Here is a 25,637-nt window from a genome sequence, read left to right on the forward strand (position 1 = left end):
AAATATGCAGGATAAAATTAAAAAACACTCATCATACTAAGAATCAGAAAAATCTCAACTTGGGTAAGAAAATACTATCAATACTAACACTGAGATGATATTTTTCTAACAAGGATTTTAAAGCAACCATAATAAAAATGCTTTGGCAGGGAATTATGAACATGCTTGAAACAAACAGAATAGAAAGTTTAAGCACAGAATGGAAGACATGAAGGAGAACCAAATGGAAATTTTAGAACTGAAATATACAATAACCAAATAAAAAACAAAGAATTGGCACATCAAATGAATGGAAGGGACTGAGGATAGAAATGCTTTCCTCAGAGATGGTATGGTGACATATAAACTGAACAGTATGCCTACTGTAACTTCGATTTGGCTATGAGACCTCCTGGTACATTTTTCTATAATTTATTTAGCCAAGGTGTTTAACACTCCGTAAGTTACTTTTTTATTCCCATGCTATAAAAAGGAGAGAGAAGCCTATTGGTCCTAAAATGAAGTCATCTGAAAAAAGTTTTCTTTGAAAGTACTGATTCCTGCAAAAGGAACTAGCTTTGAAGACTCAAGTCATCACTCCTAGATTATCACTACTAATAGTAAACGCAGTGAGACAACAATGATAATGCCAGATAGCATTTATATTGGTCATTAATGTAAAAACAACCCAAAGTGATATACGTTAAGTCTCACGTAGTCTCTCTGATATGTTACTGTTCCCATTTATAGATGGAAAAACTGAACTCTCAAAGATGTATGTCTCACTAAAGGGTCCAGAATAAGTCATTCAGTGGAGACAAAGAAACACAAAGTTATCTCATTATTCAGTACTATGCCTTTTAATCAGCACCATAGTTCCAAGGATGAGGTCAGTAAGTGTGGCTATACACAATGTAATTAGTCCTTGGGGAGCAGGGTGCATGATATTAGTTCATCTATTCAATTCATCCAACAGTATTCATTGAACATGCACTATATGCCAAGTACTACTGGGAAGGAAAACTCCTTAATCTCAAGGAATTTACACTGTAGTGGAGAAAAGACAGAAAATAAACAAATCAAAATAAAATAACAGGTAGGAATAAGTGGTATGGAAAAGAAAAAAATAAAAAGGGCTAGGGGATGCTGAGCAAGTACAAAGGGCCTTATTTTATACGGCATGATTAAGAAAAGCCTCCACAAGAGTAGCATTTGAGCAAATATCAGAAGGAAGCTAGAGTTCAGCGAGAGCTGTTAAAAGTATAATTTTCAAAAAGTTAATCTGACTCATGTAAATACCAATTGAAGATATACCAAAGATTTATTCTGTTCATTTACTAATGAATTAATCATTTATCTTAAGACTGAATGAATATTAAGACTGGTTCAAGAAGCATTTGAAGAACAGGATTTATATAGGAAATTTAACAATGGAGTGTTAACTAAGAGCACTAGGTTAGAGACGAAACTGGTTAATATCCTATAAGACCGAATGAATAAGATGCTAAGACTGGTTTAAGCAGCATGTGAAGAACAGGATTTAGATAGGAAATTTAACAACATGGAGTGTTGGACTAAAAGCACTAGGTTAGAGATAAAACTTGTTAATATCCTACAGGGCAATTAATTATATTCTTAGAAGTTATCTTTTCTAACAGACAGAATTATTCACATCTCTTCAGGGGAAAAAAATCTATAAATTACCATGTAACTTCACTACATCTGAGACTTTTATTCAAGAATAAACAGTGAGTCAAATAAAGTACTTTCTCCTAAGTACTCCTGAGGTGGGCACATTAAACAATGTCATCACAGGCGCTGAAAAGACACACTGCCTGCGTTTTTCTTATTTCCAAGTTTTGTATTTTTAAGAAACTTATCTACAGGAGGAACAGCATTCCAGGCAGAGATATGTGAGTGAATCATGGACCATACCCCTCCAACAGGCAAAGAATGTCCTTCCCCACACATACTCACACATTCACCTATACCTTATTATAAAGCTTGGTGTAAATAAATACCTGAGGGTAAACTGGAGAAGCTTGAAAATGTATATTGGAATGAAAATAGGAATTGAGTCTGGGATCTGATTTGATTTACATTTTTAAAACACTACTCTTACCTTCTGAATTAAAAACTCATGAAGGAAAAGAACAAGGATGGAAGCCAGAAGACCACTTAGGAGACTATTACAGTGATCCAGGCAAATAAACAAGTAAATATATAATTTGTCAAATGTAAAAGGTGCTAGGAATAAAAATAAAGCAGACTATGATAAGGTGGATGGAGAGGATGTCAGCATTGTCTGGAAAGGCTTATCTGATAAGGTAATACTTGAACAGAGACTTGAAGGCTATGAAGAAAACCATGCAGGTATCTGAGGGAATCTGAGCACTCTGGACATCAGGAAAAAGAAAAATGACTGAGGAAAAAGAGGCAAGGAAAAGAGAGGAAGAAGGGACATAAGGGAACACAGAGCCTTGAAAACCAGTTTAAGGACTTGGCTTTTAGTGTGGGAAAGATAAGAAGCCCACGAAGGTTTTAGAACAGAAAAATGACATGACTAGCTTTAAGTTTCAATCAGATCACAGTGGCTGCAATGGGGGGAATGGTCTGCACGTGGGCAGTGACAAAAACAAAAGACTAGTTAGAATATACTTTAGTAATCCAAGGGAGAAATAATGATAATATACAATATGTTAATAGCGCTAACCATGATGATAAATGGTTGAAACCTGGATATTCTGAAGGTACAGCCAACAAATCCTGCTAAAGAAACAGACATTGAGTAAGTACAAAAAGGAATGAGTTAGTTTTAGTCTTAGCAATTAGAAAGATGGAGTTGCCATTTACTGTGTTAGGTTAGACTGTAGAAGAAATAAATAAGAAAATTTAGGAAGGAGAAAAGGAGACAATTTATTTAAAAAAGTTAAGTGTCTCAGTTCTGGATTACAGGATTCTAAATGTAATTCAAATGTAATTATTATAACAAAAATTAGAATAAACAGTTCCCAAAATGTATCCATCAGAAACAGAATATTTCTTACCAAATTGTTTGGGCCTCAAACTACCAATCCTCAGGGCTGCTCACAGACTCATATTTTTCAAAATGGGTGTCTTCCCATTAATTTAGCCCATGTTGGTCAGTTTTATATATTTAAGCAAGTATCTGATTCTTCATTCATAAGATATTCATTATGCACTTTTTGAAATTATAGCACATGCTTCATCAAAAGGCTTACATTTTAAATCTTAAGTTCAATCGCCTTACCTGAAGTTCTTTGTATCTATCTTGAAAAGAAATGGCCTCTTGCTCTTTTTCTTTTAGAAAGCCTTTTTCTAAGACATTATGCTTTTCCATCAATGATTCCACATCCTAAAATAAAAATCCAAATACAAGCTTTGTAATATTTAATGGCATAAAATATAATTAGTTTTTCCAATGAACATGTCAGAAAACATTTGTCAGAGAAAGAATCCATGGGAAGTACGGCTTAAAATCTAACAATATTATAAATTATATGCTTCACTCTAATTTCTAGGCCAATATCAAACATGGACACAACATTTACTCATTCCAACAAATGAATATGAGCATCTCAACTAATTTCATCAATATAATCTACCTCTACATACACTTTCTATAAATTTGCTATATATTCACAGGGAAGAAAGCATAAGTAAAGAATTTACTAAAATGGCTGTATACCTAAGTACTCTCGTCAAACATCCCGTGATGCCTAACTTCCCATAGGGAAAAGTTGATGTCGCAAAATTTCACCTCCTCATAAGAAACACAATACTACCTGCTTTCAAAGTAAATAAAAATAAACCAAAAAAGAAAGCAATAGTTAGAAAAAACCTAGTAAACGATGTTCATATCTTTAAAAGTACATATGTAAAATATATTTCTTATCAAAGGCTTTTCTAAGTGATAAGCTCATGACTGCTTTAAACCTACAACCAAGGGAGAAAAGTATCTTCTTCCTCTGATGAGTTTTTAATCAGAGTTTGAGATTATATCAAATTTCTAATATTTGCAATTCAAACATTTCTTAGGCAAATGTAAATATACCTGTTTAATCCTCTGTTTTTCTTCTTCAGATACTTTGAGTTTAATCTCCAGACTTGAAATTTTTTGCTGAAGCTCTATGTTAGATACATTGGCTCCAGGATCCTCAGAATCATCCACAAGGGCAATTGTTCCATTACTTTTTTCATCAGTTAAACCCAATGGAAAAAGTGAGATATCCAGATGAGTGTGTGTTGATTGCTGAATCTAAACCACATTAAAAAAAAAAAATACACAAGAGAGGAAAGTTTACACTATACCAATAATGAAAATATCCAAAGGGCACTAGAAACCACATTTGGAAATTAAGTTGTTGAAAAGGTTCCGAAATTATTTCACCCTTTAAGTAAATCAAGAGAAGACCTCAAACTTTTACAACAACCCGATCTTTGCTGTAAGAAACAAAATTTCCTCTTAATTTTGAAATCTAAAGTATTCATTATTTTGCTACCAATGCACTAAAAGACTTAAAACTTTTTCCTGTGCTTGAAAATGTATGAATAAGGATAGACATATCTGGTTGTTAACAGTTCTTAAATTTACACACAGACCTAGAATTTGTTTATATTTTAAACTGTAAATCAAACTCTGAAATTTATCAATGACCTCTATTGATCACCACTGTCTCGCAAAATTAACAGGTGACTCAAAATTGTGTACAGCACTTTAGAAATTGGGACTACCTCCAGCAGCTAGCATAAATTCTTGCTTTAAAAAATATTTGAATGAATAAACCTTATAACTGCTATATTTTTGGTTTTTACTCTAAAATTGAAATAGTTGCTTGAATACCTGAAAATGTGCGGTAAGATTCGCTGAAAAGAGAAATACTTATTCTTCTTTGTATTACTTGCCCTTTTCAAGTTCAAGATTTGAAATGCAAAGCCAAGTAAAGTTTAATAAATGAGATACTCAAATCATACTTTGGTAACTAAGGCTACTTAAATACTTTGCAATTGTGCCACGAAACAAACATATTATATAGTTTTTTTGAATTCTAAGTATTAGCCTCAAAATTAGAATATCTATTGCAGAAATACTTCTTTTAGACAAATAGGCTAAAAAAGAAATTAAAAAAGCATCAATTAAATTAGCAGGCAATTTTTTAAATATGCAAACCTCCTTTAAAAATATGTTTGTCTTTACCTGTGCTTTTGGAATAGTTTGACTCACAATGCTATTCTCTGCATGTGTATTCTCTGGTGATGAAATAATGGCATCAGAAGAGAGGCAGCCAATGGAAGAAGAGTGATCACGGTCCAGTACAATCTCAGGAGAAGATGGTGAAAGATGGACTCCAGATACTAAAGAAAAACAACAACAACAAAAAGGATAGGATTATTAAAGAGAAAACAGAGAGGGAACAGGTTGAAAGGAAGAAAGAGAGCTGAAATAGAGGAAAAGAAAAAAGTAAGGAAAGTAAAAGCAATGAGAGTGAAAAATCAGGATTCTATGACTATTCCTCAGGGCCCAATCTGTGAAAGCTAAAACTAGTGTTTTTAATTTAACATGACACTTCCATGTAAGATCCAGGCAAACAAAATAGTTTTATAAAGTCTTAGTGTTTACATACCAACACAGTGCCATAAGGAGTACATTTCCAACATAGAGAAAATACTCATATATATATATTATATATTCATACATTTCATTCAGAAAAATCCATTTAATTTTTTAAAAAGTGCTAGAGTACCTACCAGTGCCAGTCACAGGCATTAGGGACTGAAGAGACAGCAGTGAGCAATACAGATGCACCCATGTACTCAATGGCTTTATGACTCGGTAGGCAAGTCAACCAATTAATATTTATTACAATAAAATAAGGGGAAAGAACAATTACTTTGAAACAACTAATCCAACAATATCTGCATTAAAGTCTCTTTTGTAACAAACAAAAGGTTTTTCATGCTAAAATAAAGTCAGTTTAAGTTTGCTGAATTGTCCATACAGAAAAATAATAACTTTTCTTTTCTTTTTCAATTAGCTTTAAGAAAAATAGATTGTGATTAGAGCTCAAACATAAAGGTCCTGAAAGGGAATCCAAATATCAAGTATGACATAGGACAAAAGTACGGATACAAGCAAGATAAACATGTCGTACATATATTACTTGATTTTCCAGTGTTCTTTCTAAAAATTCAAATAAGTTTGTATTATGTATTTTAAAATTTAAGGAAAGTGAGTCACTTTTTGGTGCAGCCCATTTATACATTTTAACTTTCTAAACTATAAAGACCTTTATTCCACATTGGCATCAGCAACGTCAGTGAAGTTCTACCATAAACTCTGGAAGGCAGCTCACAATGAAAATTGCATGTTTCCCTGAAGAAAGACATTTATAAGGCCATTAGATATAAACAAAATAACAAATACATCAATTTGTGATTGATATTCTAAGAATTCAATTATCTTATACACACTTTTATTATGTAGCAATATTGCATTTTTAGCAATATTGCATTTTTGAGATATTATGTGCCATACTATATAATTAATATAGTCTAGCTTCACCCATAGGCATTTCTTTTTTTTCTTTTTTTTTAGACGGAGTCTCACCCCGTTACCCAGGCTGGAGTACAATGGCGTGATCTTGGCTCACTGCAATTTCCACCTCCTGGGTTCAAGCAATTCTCCTGCCTCAGCCACCCAAGTAGCTGGGATTACAGGCACTCGCCACCACGCTCAGCTAATTTTTGTATTTTTAGTAGAGATGGGGTTTCACCATGTTGGCCAGGATAGTCTCGATCTCCTGACCTCATGATCCGCCCGCCTCGGCCTCCCAAAGTGCTAGGATTACAGGTGTGAGCGACCACACCTGGCCAAGCATTTCAATTCTTTAACTCAAATACAGAAAAGTGAAATTTTAATTGATGTTTGTACTTGGTATCCCTACTTCGGAAATTATTTTTTTTCTAATCTTCACTATTCTATACAAGTAGAATAGTGAGAGTTCTTCAAAATGTCAAAATATTCCCACTTCTAATTCTGTATCATAATTTACAACAAAAATATTACTAATGAATTTTTAAAGGCATGAAAATAACTAGTACAGTGGAGTGAGAAGGAATACAGCCTTGTGATTAAGAGCATAGACTCTAGAACCACACTGCCATACCAGGTATAGAACAATGGACAAGTTACTTAACTTCTCTGTGCTTCAGTTTTCTCATCTATAAAATGGGCAGAGATTTTGCTGATAAGGTTGAAATTGTGAAAAACATGTAAAGCATTTAGTAAAGTGTTGATATTTTATTATTTCAAAGATTATCATTAAAATTTATTGAGCAAGTATGTTTAAAGGTATATATGTGGCTGTGATCCTGTATTCAAGAAACTATTAACAGTTTCATTCTGATCTAACACCTATTTTAATATTTATTTATGTTACTCATATTTATAGGCATAAGATAAGATGTCATGCTGTCCCAAGTTAAATTCTCATCCTGTAACATTAAATGTTCAAGTGTATCATATTAGGGAGAAAGGAGGGAAAGTAGGTAGAAAACAGGAAGAGTGGGAGCGAGTAAGAAAGAAAAGAGAAAAAGAAAGAGATGAAAGGGAGAGGTTGAAGGAGGACAGCAGAGAGAGGGAATGAAGGTACCCTGAATCACATACTAGCTAGTACCATACTATGACCCTTTCTCTTCATAACCAAAATTCTTCAACAGTTCATAACCCGTCTCCATTTTCTTCTTCCTCGACCCAATCTTCATAACTCCACTGGATCTGTTATTTAAGATACTACTTGTCATATCAGATACTATTAAATCAAATAAACACTTCTGATCTTATCTTTCTTTAGTTCTCCAGAGAATGATAATGACCCTCCATTTTTCTTAAAACTCCTCCTTTGGTGCCTGTTATACATGATCTCCTATATTTCTACCTAACACTTTGACTACCATTTCCTTGATTCCTTTTCAGGCTCTTTCTCCAATAAACCACAAGTTTCATTATTTCATATCTCTTCTGATCTTCTCACTGTACTGAATATTCCGGATTACCACTTTCAAAACCCACTCTTCAAATTACCACCTCTAAGCTAATGATACCCAATACATCTCCAGTATAAATCACTCTGCAGAAATCTAGATCTATATACTCACCTTACTACCAGATAGTTTCATTCAGTTGTCCAACAGGTATACCAAGCTTGCCCATCATCTTAAATAAACCTGCTTTGCTTCATGTTTTCCATCTCAGTTAATAATACATCAAAAAACCATTTGCTCAAGCCAGAAATGATACCACTAAGTGCTAACTTCACTACAGTCACACCATACTAACATTCCCTGACTCTGCCCTGTCAGAGGTACTGACCTCTGTGACCTCACAATATTATTGTCTAGGTAAAAGTCATAAGAAATGGATTCAAATTTAAACATTGACAATTTATGCATTATGCAGCCTTAGGCAAATTACAATAACTCTTCTAAGCCAAAATTTGCTCTTGTGAAAATGGGGAAATAATAGGTAGCTCAAAATCATGTTATACAGCTTAAATGAGATAATGCATACCAACCACCTAGCTCAGTGACAGGTACATGGTAAACATTCAGTAAATGGAAGTTGTCATTGAAGTTATAAGTTGGCAACATTCAAAACAAGCTTTTCCAGAAATCTTTTCACACCTATCCCATTATTCACCCAAGCACAATATAATTCTAATTTTTCATTATCTGTTAAGATACTATAAGATTTCTAAGAAACAGTGACAAACCATTGCATAACAATATATGGGATACATTTAAAGCAGTGATTAGAAAGCAAACTTCATAGCCCTGAAGTTAAAAAACAATGAATTAAATTCCAAGCTCAAACTAAAAAAGAAACAAAAAAGAAAATTTAAAAAGTAGAATAAGGAAAATAATAAAGATACTGCATTCATTGAAGTAGATTAGTAAGAAAAAAGGGTACATATAACTAATCAAAATCCTGAATTTCAAATGAAAATTAAACAAAATAGTAACTAACAATAAAAGGGAAAGAACTCAAATATACAAAATTAAATGACAAGGAGAATATAGCTATCAAAACAGAAAAAATTAGTAAGCAATAAGGCTCTTCTACAGACTTCTAAGTAAATCAAAGCATTTAGAAAAATGAAAAAATTCCTAAAGAAATGTAGTTTCTAAAAGTTGATCTGATTAAATATTTTTTTCAACTTTTAAAAATAAATTTTCTGTGAAAAAAATAGGCAACTACCCAACAAAGAAAGCATCAGGCTCAGATTATTTCAAGAGGATTTCTAACAAAAATTCAAACATTATACAAACCCAATATTCTAAAATTGAGAAGAACACTGAAAATGAAGGAAAACTTCATTAACACTACAATTAACATAACATTAATAGTAACACCTTATAAAGACATTAAAAATCAGAAAAATTCAAGATTTTCAGATTAGAGTATCACTTATAATGAAGTATAAGTTCTAAATAAAATATTAAAAAAATGAATCCAGCACCATATTAAAATGATATGTAATGAACCAACAGAACTTACTCCAGGAATGCAAGACTGGTTACCTATTACAGAATTCATTAATATAATACTCCATATTAACAGAATTTTAAAAAAAAAAAATTATATGATTATCTCCAGACTCTGGAAATGCCTGTGATAAAACTGAACACCCATTTCAGTTAAAAACAATCAGAAAATAGAAACTGATGGACACTTTTTAAGAAAATAAAATATATAAACCTCAGCCCTAAAGGCAGCAACTTAACTAATGGGAAAAGATTAAAGGTGTTTCCGTAAAGATGAGGAATAAGAAAAGGATGCCTACTAACTCTCTATCTTTAAACATTGTACTAAAGGCACAAATCAATGCAATTCAACAAGAGAAATGAAATAGCACCATAAAAACAGAAAAAAGGTGAAAATAATTTCATGTTTCTATCATGAGAATACATATAAAATTAACTCTAATAATAAAAGCATTCAGAAGAGCAGCAGGATATAAACTTGACCAGCAGAAACCAATATAATTCATATGTAAAAACAATAACCATTTAGAGAATGTAATGGTAAAGAAAATAAGTATTTTTCACTGCAACAAAGACACAATACAGTACTTAAGAATAAATTTAGCAAGAAATGTGAGGAAAACTTTAAAACACTCCTGAAAGACAAAGAAATAGACCTAAACAAAGGTAAAGATATCTCTTGTAATAGGATAGAACATCTAAATATCATAAAAATCCCAGTCCTCTCTTAATTAATGTATAGGCTTAATACAATCCCAACAAGTTTTTTATAATGAAGTTAGACAAATGGGCATTAAATGTGACATTAAAAAAGTGAGCTTGAGACAAAAGAACAACCCTAAAAGAGAAAAGCTATATGAGGAATACCATTCCCTCTTATTAAAATATACTAAATTAAACTATATTAAAACATACTACTATTTATCAAAATTTGCTGTATTAAATTATGTTATACAATCTCTATAAATAAGATGGTATATTATTTGGCACAGCAATTAACAGATCAGAAGAACACATCAGAAAGTCCAAAAATAGATCCAAGTATGTGTGAAGCAAGTATGTGATAAAAGCAGCATTTCAAATCACTGAGTCAAAGATGGGCTTGTTAATAAATAGTGATAGAACAATTGATTAGTTGTTTGGAAAAAATGTATTAAATAAAATTAAACTCTTATATCATATCATACACAAAAAGAAACTCCAAAGAGGATCAGGGATCTAAACAGTTTAATAATGAGATCATATACCCTAGGAGAAAACATGAGTGAGTTCTTCTTTACCTTAGACATAAGAAAGGGCATTCTAACTATGGCTTGATTATAGATACAACACAAGGAAAGACTGACTAATTTCATCATATAATATATTAAACGTTTTTTCTGTCAAAACAAATATAAAAACCAACTAACAACTTAGAAAAAAAACTAATATGTATAACATGTATCACAGATAAGGGCCAATATTCCTAATAAATAAAGAACATTTAAAACCTGGGGAAAACAATAATATGTATAACATGTATCACAGATAAGGGCCAATATTCCTAATAAATAAAGAACATTTAAAACCTAGAGGGAAAAAAAGGTTGAGGGAATAAAAAATATCCATACAATGAGCAAAAGATGTGAACGATTTACCAAAATGAAAATATACAAAAGGCCCTTAAATATATGAAAAGACAAAGATACATACATCTACTTATTTGCTGTAAAGGAAATGTATGAAGGATAAAGCCAAAAACAAACAGGACTGATAGTGGAAGATCGGCAGGAATGAGGTGGAAAGATAATAAATGAATGGCAAGAAATCTCTCTTCTCTGAATATAGGTTTTAATACAGTTCTCAACTTTTGGCACCATGTTAATGTTTCACATACTCAATAAAAGAAAAATGAAATCAACAGGCAGGGGAATCCTAACACAGAATACAAAGAACAACAAATGAACTTGCAAATGAATAACCTGATCACATAACACAGTGTGAGAGAGGGAGGGGTAAGAACTAACCCAAGTTACTTTGGGACATAGTATTTTGATTGAATGTCCTCAGTGTAAGAACAAAAAGAACACTAAATAAATACTGAGGAGAATAAGAAAAATGAGAAGGAAAGGGAAGAAAATGATAAAGCAAATGTGGTAAAATGTTAACCTTTGAAGAAAATGAATGAAGGATATATGGGAATTATTTGTCCATTTCTACAAGGTTTTCTGTAAGTCACAATAAAAGTAAAGAGGAAACAGCGAAGGGGAAATTATATAATAAAAAAGAAACAACACATCTCAAGAATTACTCACCAGAGGAAAAATAACTTGGTCTCCACAAAATCCTTCCCTAGGCAAAACTGCTAAATAAAGAAAGACTTGCTACCACTAAAAATATATATCAGAAAGTTTCCACCAGTTACTGTTCATAACAGCAAACAAGTGGCAACAACCTAAATACTCACTGACATAAGATGGGTACCTGAGTTGTGGCATAATCAATTATTTATCAGTGAAAATAAAGAAACTACAGATATATGAAACAACATGACTGAATCTTAGAGACAAAATTTGGGTTAAAAATATAAATCCTGAAGATTTCGAACAGTATGAACCCATTTTTATAAAGCACATAAACAAGCAAAGCTCTTATATATATATGTGCACACAAGCACACACAATTTTTTGTTGTTGTTGTTTTGTTTTGTTTTTTTACAAAATCAAGGAAATGCTAACATAAAATGGAGGACAGTGGTTCCTCTAGGGACAAAGGCAAAGGGATAGGATAGAATAAAAATTATGAAATTGGTTAACACTCGAGTTCTTAAGTTAAATAGCAGATTCAGGTGTGTTATTTTTAAATACAACAAAGAAAAAATAAAAAAATAACTATACCTGCTTAAAAATATACTTCTAAAGACTTTTGTTTCAATATCCTACCTAATTGAAATAATCAACCCCCAGGAGTCACGTTAACCCCCAATCAAAGCATGCTCTGAGTTAATAGGATAGGAAAAGATCCAGCTTCAAAGTAAAGACTAATAGGGGCCAACTAGCTTTTGTGGGGAAAAAAAAAAAAAAAAAAAACTCAACAATCAGCAACAGACCAATAAAAACAAAATTTGGAGATGCAAGCCTTTCTGGCATCCTGCTAATCAGACCAATAAGACATATGAAAAGTTGAATGTAAAGTGCTTACAATTCATAGGCACTATCAATTTATGAGGCATCAGAGGAATTTTCAGAAAGTTGTTGAATTTGATACTATGTTTACTAAGTGTTTCATAACCCAAATCCAATTTTTAATATAAAATGAGAAAACAAATGAATAGCATCTGTGAAAGAAAAGAGAGCATATTATTTCCCTCTAAGTGAGAACTAGATTTTTTTCAGTTAAACCTCTACAGTTTTTGCTATGCTACAATTCACATAGCTTCACTAATTTAAGGTGACTGCCCTATAACATTCAACCCTTAGAAGAAAATCTGTCCTAGTAAATATTGTCCACGTATATAGACACAAAATGTTATTTTATAGTAACGATGGTATACATGTTTTAAACGTGTGTGCTTAATAAATGGGAAATTGTAAACATAATTTTAAAATTACAAATTCTAGTATGTAAAATATAAATATCTTCTCACTTAGTCAAGGTGCAATTTTTAAAGTTTCAAACTGCTTACAGTATTCTTTGGTCTATTAAAAATTGTGTAATGTCAGTCCTCATGCCCAAAATCTTTAAATGCAGGAAATCAGGTGTGCCCAACAACACCTACTTCCACAAAAACACAGCCAAAATTTTTTAAGAGAAATCTATAAAATTTTGTTTCTTTCTGTATGTTGTTTGTTTGCTTGCTTTTAATGCTTAAGCAGAGTATAGATACAATTTGCTTTATTTTAAATGTGAAATCCTTGGTGTTCTAAGATTTAGAGAATACAAAGTCAGCACAATATTCCTTCACAGCTACAAAGCAAATCAAAAGTGCAATGAATGGCAGTTCTTCATTTTTAACTTTGTAAGGGTAACTAGCAAGTCACTTGGACATATCATTTTTCATTGACAGATCTCTTCTAAAGCACAAAAAGCTAACTATGTCAAAACATGACACAGGCGAAGGAGCACCAAGTTTCCAAACAGTATGCAATTTTTTTTCCCAGTAATTCTGTTTGTGGTCATTTCTGTTTCATTTTACATAAACATAATAACTCTTATTAATTCTAAATAAGAAATGGGTAAAAATAGCCATGCACTTTTACCTATACCCCCCAAAAAAATCTGTTTATCTCTGTTAATGATTAAAATAATTCAAGAAGAATATGCCAATAAAATAATGATTTTTATATCTTGTAACTCAGAAAATAGTTTTGACCTTTAATTTTCATTCAAACACCCTATTATCCAATGCAGGTCCTTGTTTTTATCCCATTCTTTCATCTTTTAGGTACATTAGAGGCTGGTGACTATCTGCTTTCATAAACTGTCATCTCACCTCTGATCCCCAAATGTATTTTCAGGTCTATGTTGTTGAATCCACATCTTCCTATTCAATGCTCATTGCTGACACCTTTGAAAATCACTCATGTAGGGAAATCACTGTTATGAAAAAACAAAGAATTTGCAAGTGCTTATGGAGATCCAAATCACATATCTAAATATGAAGATGTTACTAAAAAAAATTTGAAACTAAGTGTACACATTTCTTTTAAAATTTACAGAAAATGGTGAAAGTCAGTGTTTAGAAAATCCTTGTTTCTATCCAAGGAGGGTTACTCACAGGAAATGACCCTTGATATATAATGTATATGTTTATACATTATATGTATAGATATATAGATGTAATATAATGGATTTTAGGATGTATCTAAGACATCTAGGTTGGAAATTGAAGGAAAAATATATAATAGCTTTTAAAAGGCCAAGATGGAGGAACATAGGAAATAAAAATGATCACTTCCTTAATAAAATGATTACATCATTGATAAAATTTCTACCATTTTAGTTATTTTTAATTATTTTCTAGAGTTATTGGCATACTATAAACAAAGACTCCACCTCTACTCGCTTCTTTGAGGAATAACAGTGTTCCAGAGGGCTGTTTGGGTAACCCTGTATACTACAAATTGCAATAATCAAATTTCGGAATTCTGCAAATGACAAAAAAAACTGTTACCATTTCTAAAAGAGATGCAGAGGAAGAGGCCTCGTAATCTTTTGCTAGCATAGTCAACATAAAATTATATAATATAAACATAAATATAAATATAACTTTTTGAATGGGAAAATTTAAAAAATAAAAAATTTAAAAAATAAAATTTAAAAAAATTTCATTCCCCACTGCTTCTTTAATATCACAGCAAGAAAATACCACAGCATCCAAAAATAAACAAAAGTAGAAATAAACTAATGAAGTAAAATACAATAAAAAATGATATAAGGAATCTAAACAGTTTGAAGAATATGGGAGGAATATTCCAAAATCATAGTATCTTTTATCCAAATTTACTATCTAAAAATAAAAGGCTTTTTTCTTTTAACTCTTGCTCACACTGGTGAACAAAATTCTAAGCAATTTCTGAAGTGCAAGAAAAAAATTATATCACACCTTAAGCTAAAGTGATACATTTCGAACACATCATTTTAAAATGTTAAGTTCCTGCTGAGGTAGTTTTTGGCTCCTGAGTCTCTGGAAACTAGATCCTTAAGAAATTTTTTAAACTCATTAGAACATAATGACACACTTAAGAAAACAGTGCCTGTGTTCTTTATTGGACTCATTTATCTAATCACTTATTCAAAATACAATTGTAGAGTAGCACTATATTCAAGACACTATGTAATGTAAGATACAGAGCAATCCTTTACATTAGAAAACTTTACCCTGAGATTATCACATTGGTATTAAAATAATAAAAAATAAATAAATTATTATCTAAAGTACTTAGTTGTCAGATGTCATGGAACGACTTGCCATTGTTTGTAGTTTGATATCACTATTGCAACACTCCAAATAGCAAATGATTAAAATATTAGTGTGCTGTATATCAAAGGTGTTCAATAAATCAATTTAAAATTTTCATTTTGACATTTCTTGGAAATATTTTAAATATAAAAACATGATTTTCAAAAAAAAGATAAAATCTTGACTCACAGTGATAAAGTAGATATATATTAAAGATTTTATATACAATGAGGGAACCAGGCAAATGTTATAATCACTTCAAAGGAAAAATCATTTAAAATAGGACAAATTTATAGAGAGTGAACAAATATTGAAATAAATTGCAAATGGAGGTCCAACTGCTTTTTTTCTAAAGGTGCAGAGTCAATCAGAATTTCATGTCTATCAGTTCCTACAACATATGAAGAGCTGTAAATATAAAATAACTCAAAGACAATGAACAGGGCTAGAATCAGATAACCCTGAAACTTGTGCTGAATGTAGACAATGAATAGTTTTCATTTTAAAATATCTTTTTTTACATGACTATTAATTCATTCTCACATTGCTATAAAGATACTACCTGAGACTGAGTAATGTATAAAGAAGCAGGTTGAGGTCAAGCGTAGTAGCTCAAACCTGTAATCCCTGCACTTTGGGACGCTGAAGCAGGCGGATCACCTGAGGTCGGGAGTTCCAAACCAGCCTGGCCAACATGGCAAAACCCCATCTCTACTAAAAATCCAAAAATTAGCTGGGTGTAGTGGCACCTGCCTGTAATCCCAGCTACTCGGGAAGCTGAGGCAAGGGAATCGCTTGAACCCAGGAGGTAGAGGTTGCAGTGAGCCGAAATCGTGCCACTGCACTCCAGCCTGGGCAACAAGAGTGAAATCCCATCTCAAAAAAAAAAAAAAAAGAGGAAGCAGGTTTAACTGACTCACAGTTCCACATGGCTGGGGATGCCTCAGGAAGCTTGCAATCACAGCAGAAGGCAAAGGGGAAGCAGGCACCTTTTTCACAAGACAGAAGGAGAAAGAGAGCCAGAGAAGGGGAAGGGCGACACTTTCAAACCAGAAGATCCTGTGAGAACTCATTACCACAAGAACAGCATGCGGGGGGAACCACCTCCATAACCCAATCACCTCCCACCAGGTCCCTCCCTTGACATGGGGGGATTACAATTCGAGATGAGATTTGGATGGGGACACAGAGCCAAAGCCTATCAATGACCAAAAAGAACAGCTCAAATTTCTGTTAAGTGAAATGAAAAAAGCGGAGAGAACTGTCATTGACCTGGTACATACTCTGGTCTAGGTGCTGTGCAGTATTTTTGTGTGTGTGTCAACTTATTTCGTCCTCCCTATAACAACCATTTCATAAATGAAGAATCTAAGATTCTGAGTTTAATTATAAAGTACAAAATTTCACAAACTAGAAGACTGTCAAGTCACGAGCAGAGTTCATGTCTGTTTTACTCTAAATCTCAAGCTCATATTCTCCACTCCACAAGTACTAAAAATGCAAGTTAAAATCATGTTAAGATTTTGGGCGTGTGTGTGTTATTTTTCCAGTAGTTAAAAAAAACAATGAAAAATACAGGCAAGGAGTCAGGCGCACTGCAGACAAGGAGGTGAGCACAGTGTCCCAGCTACTGGGAAGGCTGAGGTGGAAAGATGGTTTGAACCCAGGAGTTCACAGCTGCAGTGAACTATGATCACATCATTGTACTCCAGCCTGGGTGGCAGACCAAGACCCCATCTCTTGGAATAAAAAAAAAAAAAAAATACAGACAAGGAAACAGACTACAGAGAACCAAATAGGAAAAGGATAAGTTAAAAAGAGACACAGAGATGAAAACTTCAAAAAGAATTTTAAGAAACTAATGTTTTCATAAAGTATATATTTAATTGATACCAACAACAGTCTATCATTAAATGCCTAAAGAGAAAGCAAAACATGACTAGCTAGCATATATACAGTGATTTAACAATGCCAATTAAAAGAATAAAATAAAAGCAACAGTCCTCAAATAAGCTCTTAACTATATCCTACTGCCAGTAGAAAACAAGACTTAATGAAGTAAAACAAAACTACTTTAAAGTCCCCTTCTGCCCATCCAGTTAATTATAATAGGAAATCTAGTTACAGTATGTGAATATTAGCAAAATGAAACACAATTATTTGTTCTTTCTTCTCTTTCTTTGAACCTTCAATATAAAGCTTGCCACAATTTGCATTCATTTAAGCTACGAAGATTATTTTCAGTTCTCTTACTTCTATGTATGCTAGTTTTTCTTCAGTTGCAGATTTTATGTCTTATTCTCTGAATGAGCTTCTTCTGTTCTATTTTCTATCTATATGCCCAAGACACTCTTGCTGTTAATCTTTTTATAATGTATATTAATAATCTTTGACTTAATCACTATGTATTTTGAAATTAAAATCTTCTTTCTTTTCTTTGCCTGTTATTTAAATCATAAAATAGAAATATCTATGAAAAAGACTTTTAGCACCTTATTGACAGTTGTCAGATTACAAATATACCATTTGCCATAAGCTGACTCAGCATCCTAAAATGACATAAACAGCCCCATAATAATTTCCAGAGTACACACAACGTAAGTATTATTGTACATAAACAGAATTATTCACTTTAGAGTTTTGAGGGCACTTTGCCCAAGTGTACATCTACAGTTTGAGAAGCATTGGGTACTATCCAAATAGAGTACTCTATTTAAGTATTAACAAAGGCAATGTACGTCTACCTGACAATTTATATACTACATTCTTGTGGCTTTTATAAATTTGATAATCATAATAGTTTCAACAGCAGAAGACCAGCCTATTTTATATTAATATGGTGAAAATACTATTTATTAAAAAAAAAAACTTAGTCATCACACCAACATATACTTAGAGCTAGATATCTAAACACATGTGCCATCAACCCATAACAGGGACTCAAAAGCAAAATTTGAGCCTACTAAAGACTCCAACTCTCAACTCAATGTTAGGTGTCATTATCTCCTCTTTTCAAGCAGGTTAAAAGAAATAGCAGCTATTAGACACCTAAACTCTTAAATGACCTCCAAGAAATTTTATATGCCCAAATTTACAAGGAATATATAGTTTAAATAAAGTTCTATTGTTATTATATCCATTAAAGTTAACCAGCCATAAGGGTGAAATAAATTGAAAACAGTAGATTTTCATTTGTATTAGGTTGTTGCTAAAGTAACTGCAGTTTTTGCATTGTTGGAATTCGCTGTTTGATGTTGGAACACATTCTTAAATTAATGTGGTTATGTCATACATCATTTTAATGGGCATTTCTCACTTTATGTTCTTTTGCTGATGACATATTACCTGCTGTTTATTTTATGTTTATTTTAGACCATGGAAATGATGTTAGACAAAAAGCAAATATGAGCAATTGTCTTATTTTAGTTCAAAACGGGTGATAAAGCAGCAGAGACAACTCGCAACATCAACAACGCATTTGGCCAAGGAACTGCTAATAAACGTACAGTGCATTGGTGGTTCAAGAAGTTTTGCAAAGGAGACAAGAGCCTTGAAGATGAAGATCACAGTGGCTGGCCATTGGAAGTTGACAACAACCAATTGAGAGCAATCATCAAGGCTGATCAACTATACAAGAGGTTGCCAAAGAACTCAACGTCGACCATTCTACAGTCATTTAGCATTTGAAGCAAACTGGAAAGGTGAAAAAGCTCAATAAGTGGGTGCCTCATGAGCTGAGCGAAAATCAAAAAAATCATCATTTTGAAGTGTTGTCTTCTCTTATTCTATGCAACAACAATGAATCATTTCTCAATCAGATTGTGACATGCAACAAAAAGTGGATTTTATATGACAACTGGCAACTACCAGCTCAGTAGGTAGACTGCAAAGAAGCTCCAAAGTACTTCCCAAAGCCAAACTTGCACCACAAAAAGTTCATGGTCACTGGTTGGTGGTCTGATGCTGGTATGATCCACAACAGCTTTCTGAATCTCAGCAAAACCACTACATCTGAGAAGTATGCTTGGCAAATCAATGAGATGCACTGAAAACTACAATGCCTGCAGTTTTGTAGGCTGGGACTACAGTGGCGGGCATCTGTAGTCCCAGCTACTCGGAAGGCTGAGGCAGGAGAATGGCGTGAACTTGGGAGGCGGAGCTTGCAGTGAGCCGAGATCGAGCCACTGCACTCCAGCCTGGGCAACAGAGTGAGACTCCGTCGTCAAAAAAAAAAGAAAAGAAAAGAAAAGAAAAGAAAAGAAAAGAACTCTCCACCCCAAAACAGCAGAATACACATTCTTCTCATCGCTACAGGGCATGTATTCTGAAACTGACCACACAATCAAACATAAAATGCTCCTCAACAAATGCAAAAGAACTGAAATCGTAACAAACATTCTCAGATGTGAGTGCAATAAAAATAGAATTCAAAACTAAGAAAAAAGCTCAACACCATTCAAATACATGAAAATTGAATAACCTGCTCCTGAATAACTTTGGATAAATAATGAAGAGAAGGCAGAAATCAAGAAGTTCTTTGAAACTAATGAGAACAAAGATACAACATACCAGAATCCCTGGGACACAGCTAAGACAGTGTTAAAAGGGAAATTTATAGCACTAAATGTCCACAAAAAGAAGTTAGAAAGATCTCAATTTAACAACCTAACATCACAATTAAGAGAACTAGAAAACCAAGAGCAAACCCACCCCCAAGCTAGCAGAAGACAAGAAATAACCAAAATCAGAGCTGAACTCAAGGAGACTGGGACAAAAAAAAAAAAATTCAAAAGATCAACGAATCCAACAGTTGGTTTTTTGAAAAAATTGGTAAAATAGACCACTAGCTAGACAAATAAAGAAGAAAAAAAGTAATGATCCAAATAAACACAATTAGAAACAACAAAAGGGATATTATCACTGACCACACAGGAATACAAAGAACCATTAGAGAATATTATGAACACCTCCATGCATGCAAACTAGAAAATCTAGAAGAAATGGATAAATTCCTGGACACATACACCCTCCTAAGACTGAACCAGCAAGAAATTAAATTCCTGAACAGATCAATAACAAGCTCGCAAACTGAATCAATAATAAGTAGCCTACCAACCAATAAAAGCCCAGGACTAGACATATCCACATCTGAATTCTACCAGATGTACAAAGAACAACTGGTACTATTCCTACTGAAACTATTCCAAAAAACTGAGGAAGAGGGACTTCACCCTAATTCATTCTATGAGGTCAACATCACCCTGATACTAAAACCTTTCAGATATACAACGAAAAATAATTATTTCATGCCAATATCCTTGATGAACATCAATGCAAAAACACTTGTGGCAAACCAAATCCAGCAGCACATCAAAAACCTACAATCGAGGAGGCTTTATCCCTGGGATGCAAGGTTGGTTCAACATTCTTAAATTAATAAATATGATTCATCACCTATATAGAACTAAAGACAAAAAACACATGATTATCTCAATAGATGCAAAAAAAGGCTTTTGATAAAATTCAACATTCCTTCGTGTTAAAAACTCTCAATAAACTAGGTATTGAAAGAACATGCCTCAAAATAATGAGACACATGACAAACCCACAGCCAACATCATACTGAATGGACAAAAGCTGAAAGCATTTCCCTTGAAATCCAGCAAAAGACAAGGATGCCCTTTCTCATCCCTCCTATTCAACATACTATTGGAAGTCCTGGACAGAGCAATCAGGAAAGAGAAAGAAATAAAGTACATCCAAATAAAAAGAAAGGAAGTCAAACTATTCCTGCTTGCAGACAACATGATTCTATATCTAGAAAACCCCATTGTGTCCACCCAAAAGCTCCTTAAGCTGATAACTTCAGTGAAGTCTTGGGATACAAAATATCAATATACAAAAATCACTAGCATTCCTATTACACCAACAACAGTCAAGCTGAGAGCAAAATTAGGAACATAATCTCATTCACAATTGCCACAAAAAGAATAAAATAACTAGGAACACAGCTAACCAAGGAGGTGAAAGACCTCTACAATGAGAAATACAAAACACTGCTCAAAGAAATCAGAGATAACACAAATAAATGGAAAAGCATTCCACACTCATGGATAGAAAGAATCAATATCATTAAAATGGCCATACTGCCCAAAGCAATTCATATATTCAATGCTATTGCTATTCAACTACCAATGACATTCTTCACAGAACTAGAAAAACCTATTTGAAAATTCATATGGAACCAAAAAATAGCCAAAGCAATCCTAAGCAAAGAAAACAAAACTGGAGGCATTATGCTACCTGACTTCAAATTGTACTACAGGAGGACTACAGTAACCAAAACAGCATGCTATTGCTACAAAAACAGATCCACAGACTGATGGAACAGGAGAGAGACCCAAGAACTAAGGCCTCACACCTACAACATCACATTTTTTACAAAGCTGAGAGAAGCAAGCAATGGGGAAAGGACTCCCTATTCAATAAATAGTGCTGGGATAACTAGTTAGCCACATATAGAAGATTGAAACTGGACCCCTTCCTTACACTATATACAAAAATTAACATAAGAGTGGATTAAAGACTTAAATGTAAAACTCAAAACTATAAAATCTCTGGAAGACAACCTAGGCAATACCATTCTGGACACAGGAACAGGCAAAGTGTTCATGACAAACATGCCAAAAGCAATTGCAACAAAAGCAAAAACTGGCAAATGGGATCTAATTAAACTAAAGGGCTTCTGCACAGCAAAAGAAAGTATTAATACAGTATACAGACAATCTACAGAATGGGAGAAAATATTTGCAAACTAGATATCTGACAAAGATCTGATATCCAACATCTATAAGGAACTTATACACATTTACAAGAGAAAAACAGCCCCATTAAAAAGTGAGCAAAGGACATGAACACTTTTTAAAAGAAGACATACATGCAGCCAACAAGCATATGAAAAAAAGCTGAACATCACTGATCACTAGAGAAATGCAAATCAAAACCAGAGTAAGATACTATTTCATACCAGTCATAATGGCTATTATTAAAAAGTCAAAAAAATAATAGATGCTGGCTAGGTTGCAGAGAAATAGGAACACTTATACACTGTTGGTGGGAGTATAAATTAGTTCAACCACTGTGGAAACGCTGTGTGGCAATTCCTTAAAGAGCTAAAAACAGAACTACTATATGACCCAGCAGTCCCCCCATTACTGGGGATATACCCAAAGAAATATAAATTGTTGTATCATAAAGACACATGCAAGTGTACGTTTACTGCAGCATTTCACAATAGCAAAGACATGGGATCAACCTAAATGGCCATCAATGGATGAACTGGATTTTAAAAATGTATTATATGTACACCATGGAATACTATGCAGCCATAAAAAGGAATGAGATCATGTCCTTTGCAGGAACATGGATGGAGCTAAAATCCATTATTACCCTTAGCAAACTAATACAGAAACAGAAAGCCAAAAACTCTATGTTCTCACTTATAAGTGGGAGCTAAATGATGAGAACACATGGAGAGAAACAACATACACTGGGGCCTACAAGAAGGTGGAGGGTGGGAGGAGGGAGAAGATCAGGAAAAATAACTAATGGGCACTAGGCTTCATATCTGGGTGATGAAATAATCTGTACAACAAACCCCCATGGCACAGGTTTACTTATATAACAAACCTTCACACGTACCCTTGAACTTAAAATAAAAGTTTTTTAAAAAGAAGCCTTATTTTAATGTCTATGAAGGTATAACTTAGATAAGAAAAAAAAAAAACTTCTTTATTGGAAGTTTAAAATACCTTAAATATATACTTAGCTCTTTGTGTTCCCTTGACTCAAGCCACTTCCAATTAGAAAGCATACTGTAGAAAAAGAACTTGGATTTGAGAACTAGATTCACATCCCAGTTCTACATTAGAGCTCAGTACTCCAGGGTAGACACTGAGCCTTAGGTTCCTCATTTAAAAAATGAGCAGAACAACATTATTTTTCTTTTAAAAGTTTTATGATAAATAATTATAATGATTTGCGAATTGCTTTACGAAGTAAAATTATCAGAATAATCATCAAATAGGTGATCAAAACATAGATATGCAAAGTCTCCTAAATAAAGGAGAGCTAGCTATTCCCAAGCCAGAAAGACTAAAATACAAAATATTAATTTATCCAGTTAATATATTTAGATAAATAATAAGATCAATCAGAAAGATTGGTAAATCAGCCATAGAAACTTAAATAAAGGAAATAAATTTAAATAAAGAAACATAGGTAAACACTGGCAGGGTTCATCTAAGTATTATCCAGAGAAAAGGGCACTTAAGCCAACATTTTAAATTTTGCCAGTCCTATTGGCAAATTGCTGCAATATCATTAAACTCGATTTATTTAATTGTCTTTATTCCAATTCCAAGCTCATTATGTACCTTTTGATCATAATATGACTTAACATTTGTTCTGCGTGTAGGGAGAGAATGGACCCTGAGTATTCCAGTCTCTGGCACAGAAATTTCTCCTTGTAAATTAACTTAACATTCAGGCTTCATATTTAAGTTTCATAAGCTTAGCTTGTCTCTGAGAGGTGGATTTATTCTCAATATAGTGATAAAATGAGATTAGTGAGTCTGCAAGATTCAGTTTCCAACCTCGAACAGGAGCAAATTCAACAAGAAAATAACTGTTCATCTCGAAAGCCCCTTCAGAGAAACTCTGAAAAACTTCTCACTTGGTTATGACATCCCAGTGTCTGCAAACGAGACAGCATATAGAAGAAACCTTAGATAACCATTTCAATCCTCTCCATTTTCACATTTTACAATTAATAAGTTCTAAAAAAAAATCAAGTATTGCCTAAATTATCCTGTCAAACATTAACAGATTAAGACTACAATGGACATTTTCTGATTCCTAAAAGCAGTGCTCTTTCCACCAACCCTCCATACTAGAATTCCGTTTAGAGAATATTCCTCAAAAAACGTTGAGTTCATACAAAGAGAGTTATGTTTCACATAGTAAAAACCTTACTTCATTAGAATGTTTGTAGGAGGAGACAGTTAATATACGCTATTTCACAGGTGGTAGTCCAACGACTAGGCAAAAAAAGAAAGAATATATCTCAGAGTAAACAGCCTATCTTTAATCCTCACTGTTGACCACGAATACAATCATGCTACTTTCATCCCAACATATACAATTCATTAAACCTAAGTAATATCTGGTCGTATTTAAGGAGATGGAGAAGGACTGGCTAACAATCACTATTTCTTTTTCTTTTTTTTTTTTTGAGACCTAGTTTCACTCTTGTTGCCCAGGTTGGAGAGCAATGGCGCGATCTCGGCTCACCACAATTTCCACCTCCTGGATTCAAGCGATTCTCCTGCCTCAGCCTTCCTGAGTAGCTGGGATTACAGGCATGTGCCACCACACCTGGCTAATTTTATATTTTTAGTAGAGATGGGGTTTCCTCATGTTGGTCAGGCTGGTCTCGAACTCCTGACCTCAGATGATCCGCCCACCTCAGCCTCCCAAAGTGCCGGGATTACAGGCATGAGCCACTATGCCCAGCCAACAATCACTATTTCTATAGATATGCATTAAATACAAAAAAGTATAATCACAAAGGGTGAAAGCAAAGGGTGCTAGACAGTCCAGAAAGCCTAATTTGCATTAGACATCTTCAAAAGCTACCTGTGCACACTAAAATTTTAGCAAGAAAACAAAGTTTATCAGTATTCCATATAACAAGAAGTACATGCCTAGAAAACTCCTTCTTTCCAATACTCCAATGGAAAAAAACCTACTCAATATAAAAAAAAAAGAAGAAGAAAGGCTGTATCACGAATGTTTACAATTAGAAAGAGTGCTATCCTTATATAAGAAACACTTTAGAAATTCCTGTTAAATATGCTACAAGAGAAATCTGATTTCAGAAGAACCAGACCATGTCAAACACACTCACTGCTGAAAAATAATAGCATGCCTGGCAGAGACAAACATACCCCCACTAAATTCATTACTAACACAGATTGTGCATCCCTAATCCAAAACCCTGAAATCTAAAATAATCCAAAATTTGACACTTTTTGAGCATCCACATGATACCATAAATGGAAAATTCTGCACTTGATCCCATGTGACAGGTTGC

At 33.4% G+C, this 25,637-nt stretch overlaps 1 protein-coding gene across 20 annotated transcripts in view; it reads right to left on the minus strand.

Annotated features, from left to right (window-relative positions):
* CCDC91 (coiled-coil domain containing 91) overlaps positions 1–25,637 on the minus strand; it is a 355,144-nt gene that overhangs the window by 237,873 nt on the left and 91,634 nt on the right. For 7 of the 20 annotated variants that reach the window (XM_016923731.4, XM_016923726.4, XM_016923727.4 and 4 more), the window contains 3 exons: positions 5,198–5,355; positions 4,055–4,258; positions 3,251–3,355 (listed from right to left, as the gene is read on the minus strand). In XM_016923731.4, coding sequence (XP_016779220.3) covers positions 3,251–3,340 — 90 coding nt within the window. In that variant the 5' untranslated portion in view covers positions 3,341–3,355; positions 4,055–4,258; positions 5,198–5,355. Of the gene's footprint in view, positions 1–3,250; positions 3,356–4,054; positions 4,259–5,197; positions 5,356–6,287; positions 6,374–8,157; positions 8,381–14,014; positions 14,119–14,587; positions 14,670–25,637 lie in introns of those variants that run through there. The other 13 variants (XM_063786831.1, XM_063786832.1, XM_063786833.1 and 10 more) reach the window with 7 other exon arrangements.

Source organism: Pan troglodytes, chromosome 10 (genome assembly GCF_028858775.2).
Source record: "Pan troglodytes isolate AG18354 chromosome 10, NHGRI_mPanTro3-v2.0_pri, whole genome shotgun sequence".
NCBI lineage: Eukaryota > Metazoa > Chordata > Mammalia > Primates > Hominidae > Pan > Pan troglodytes.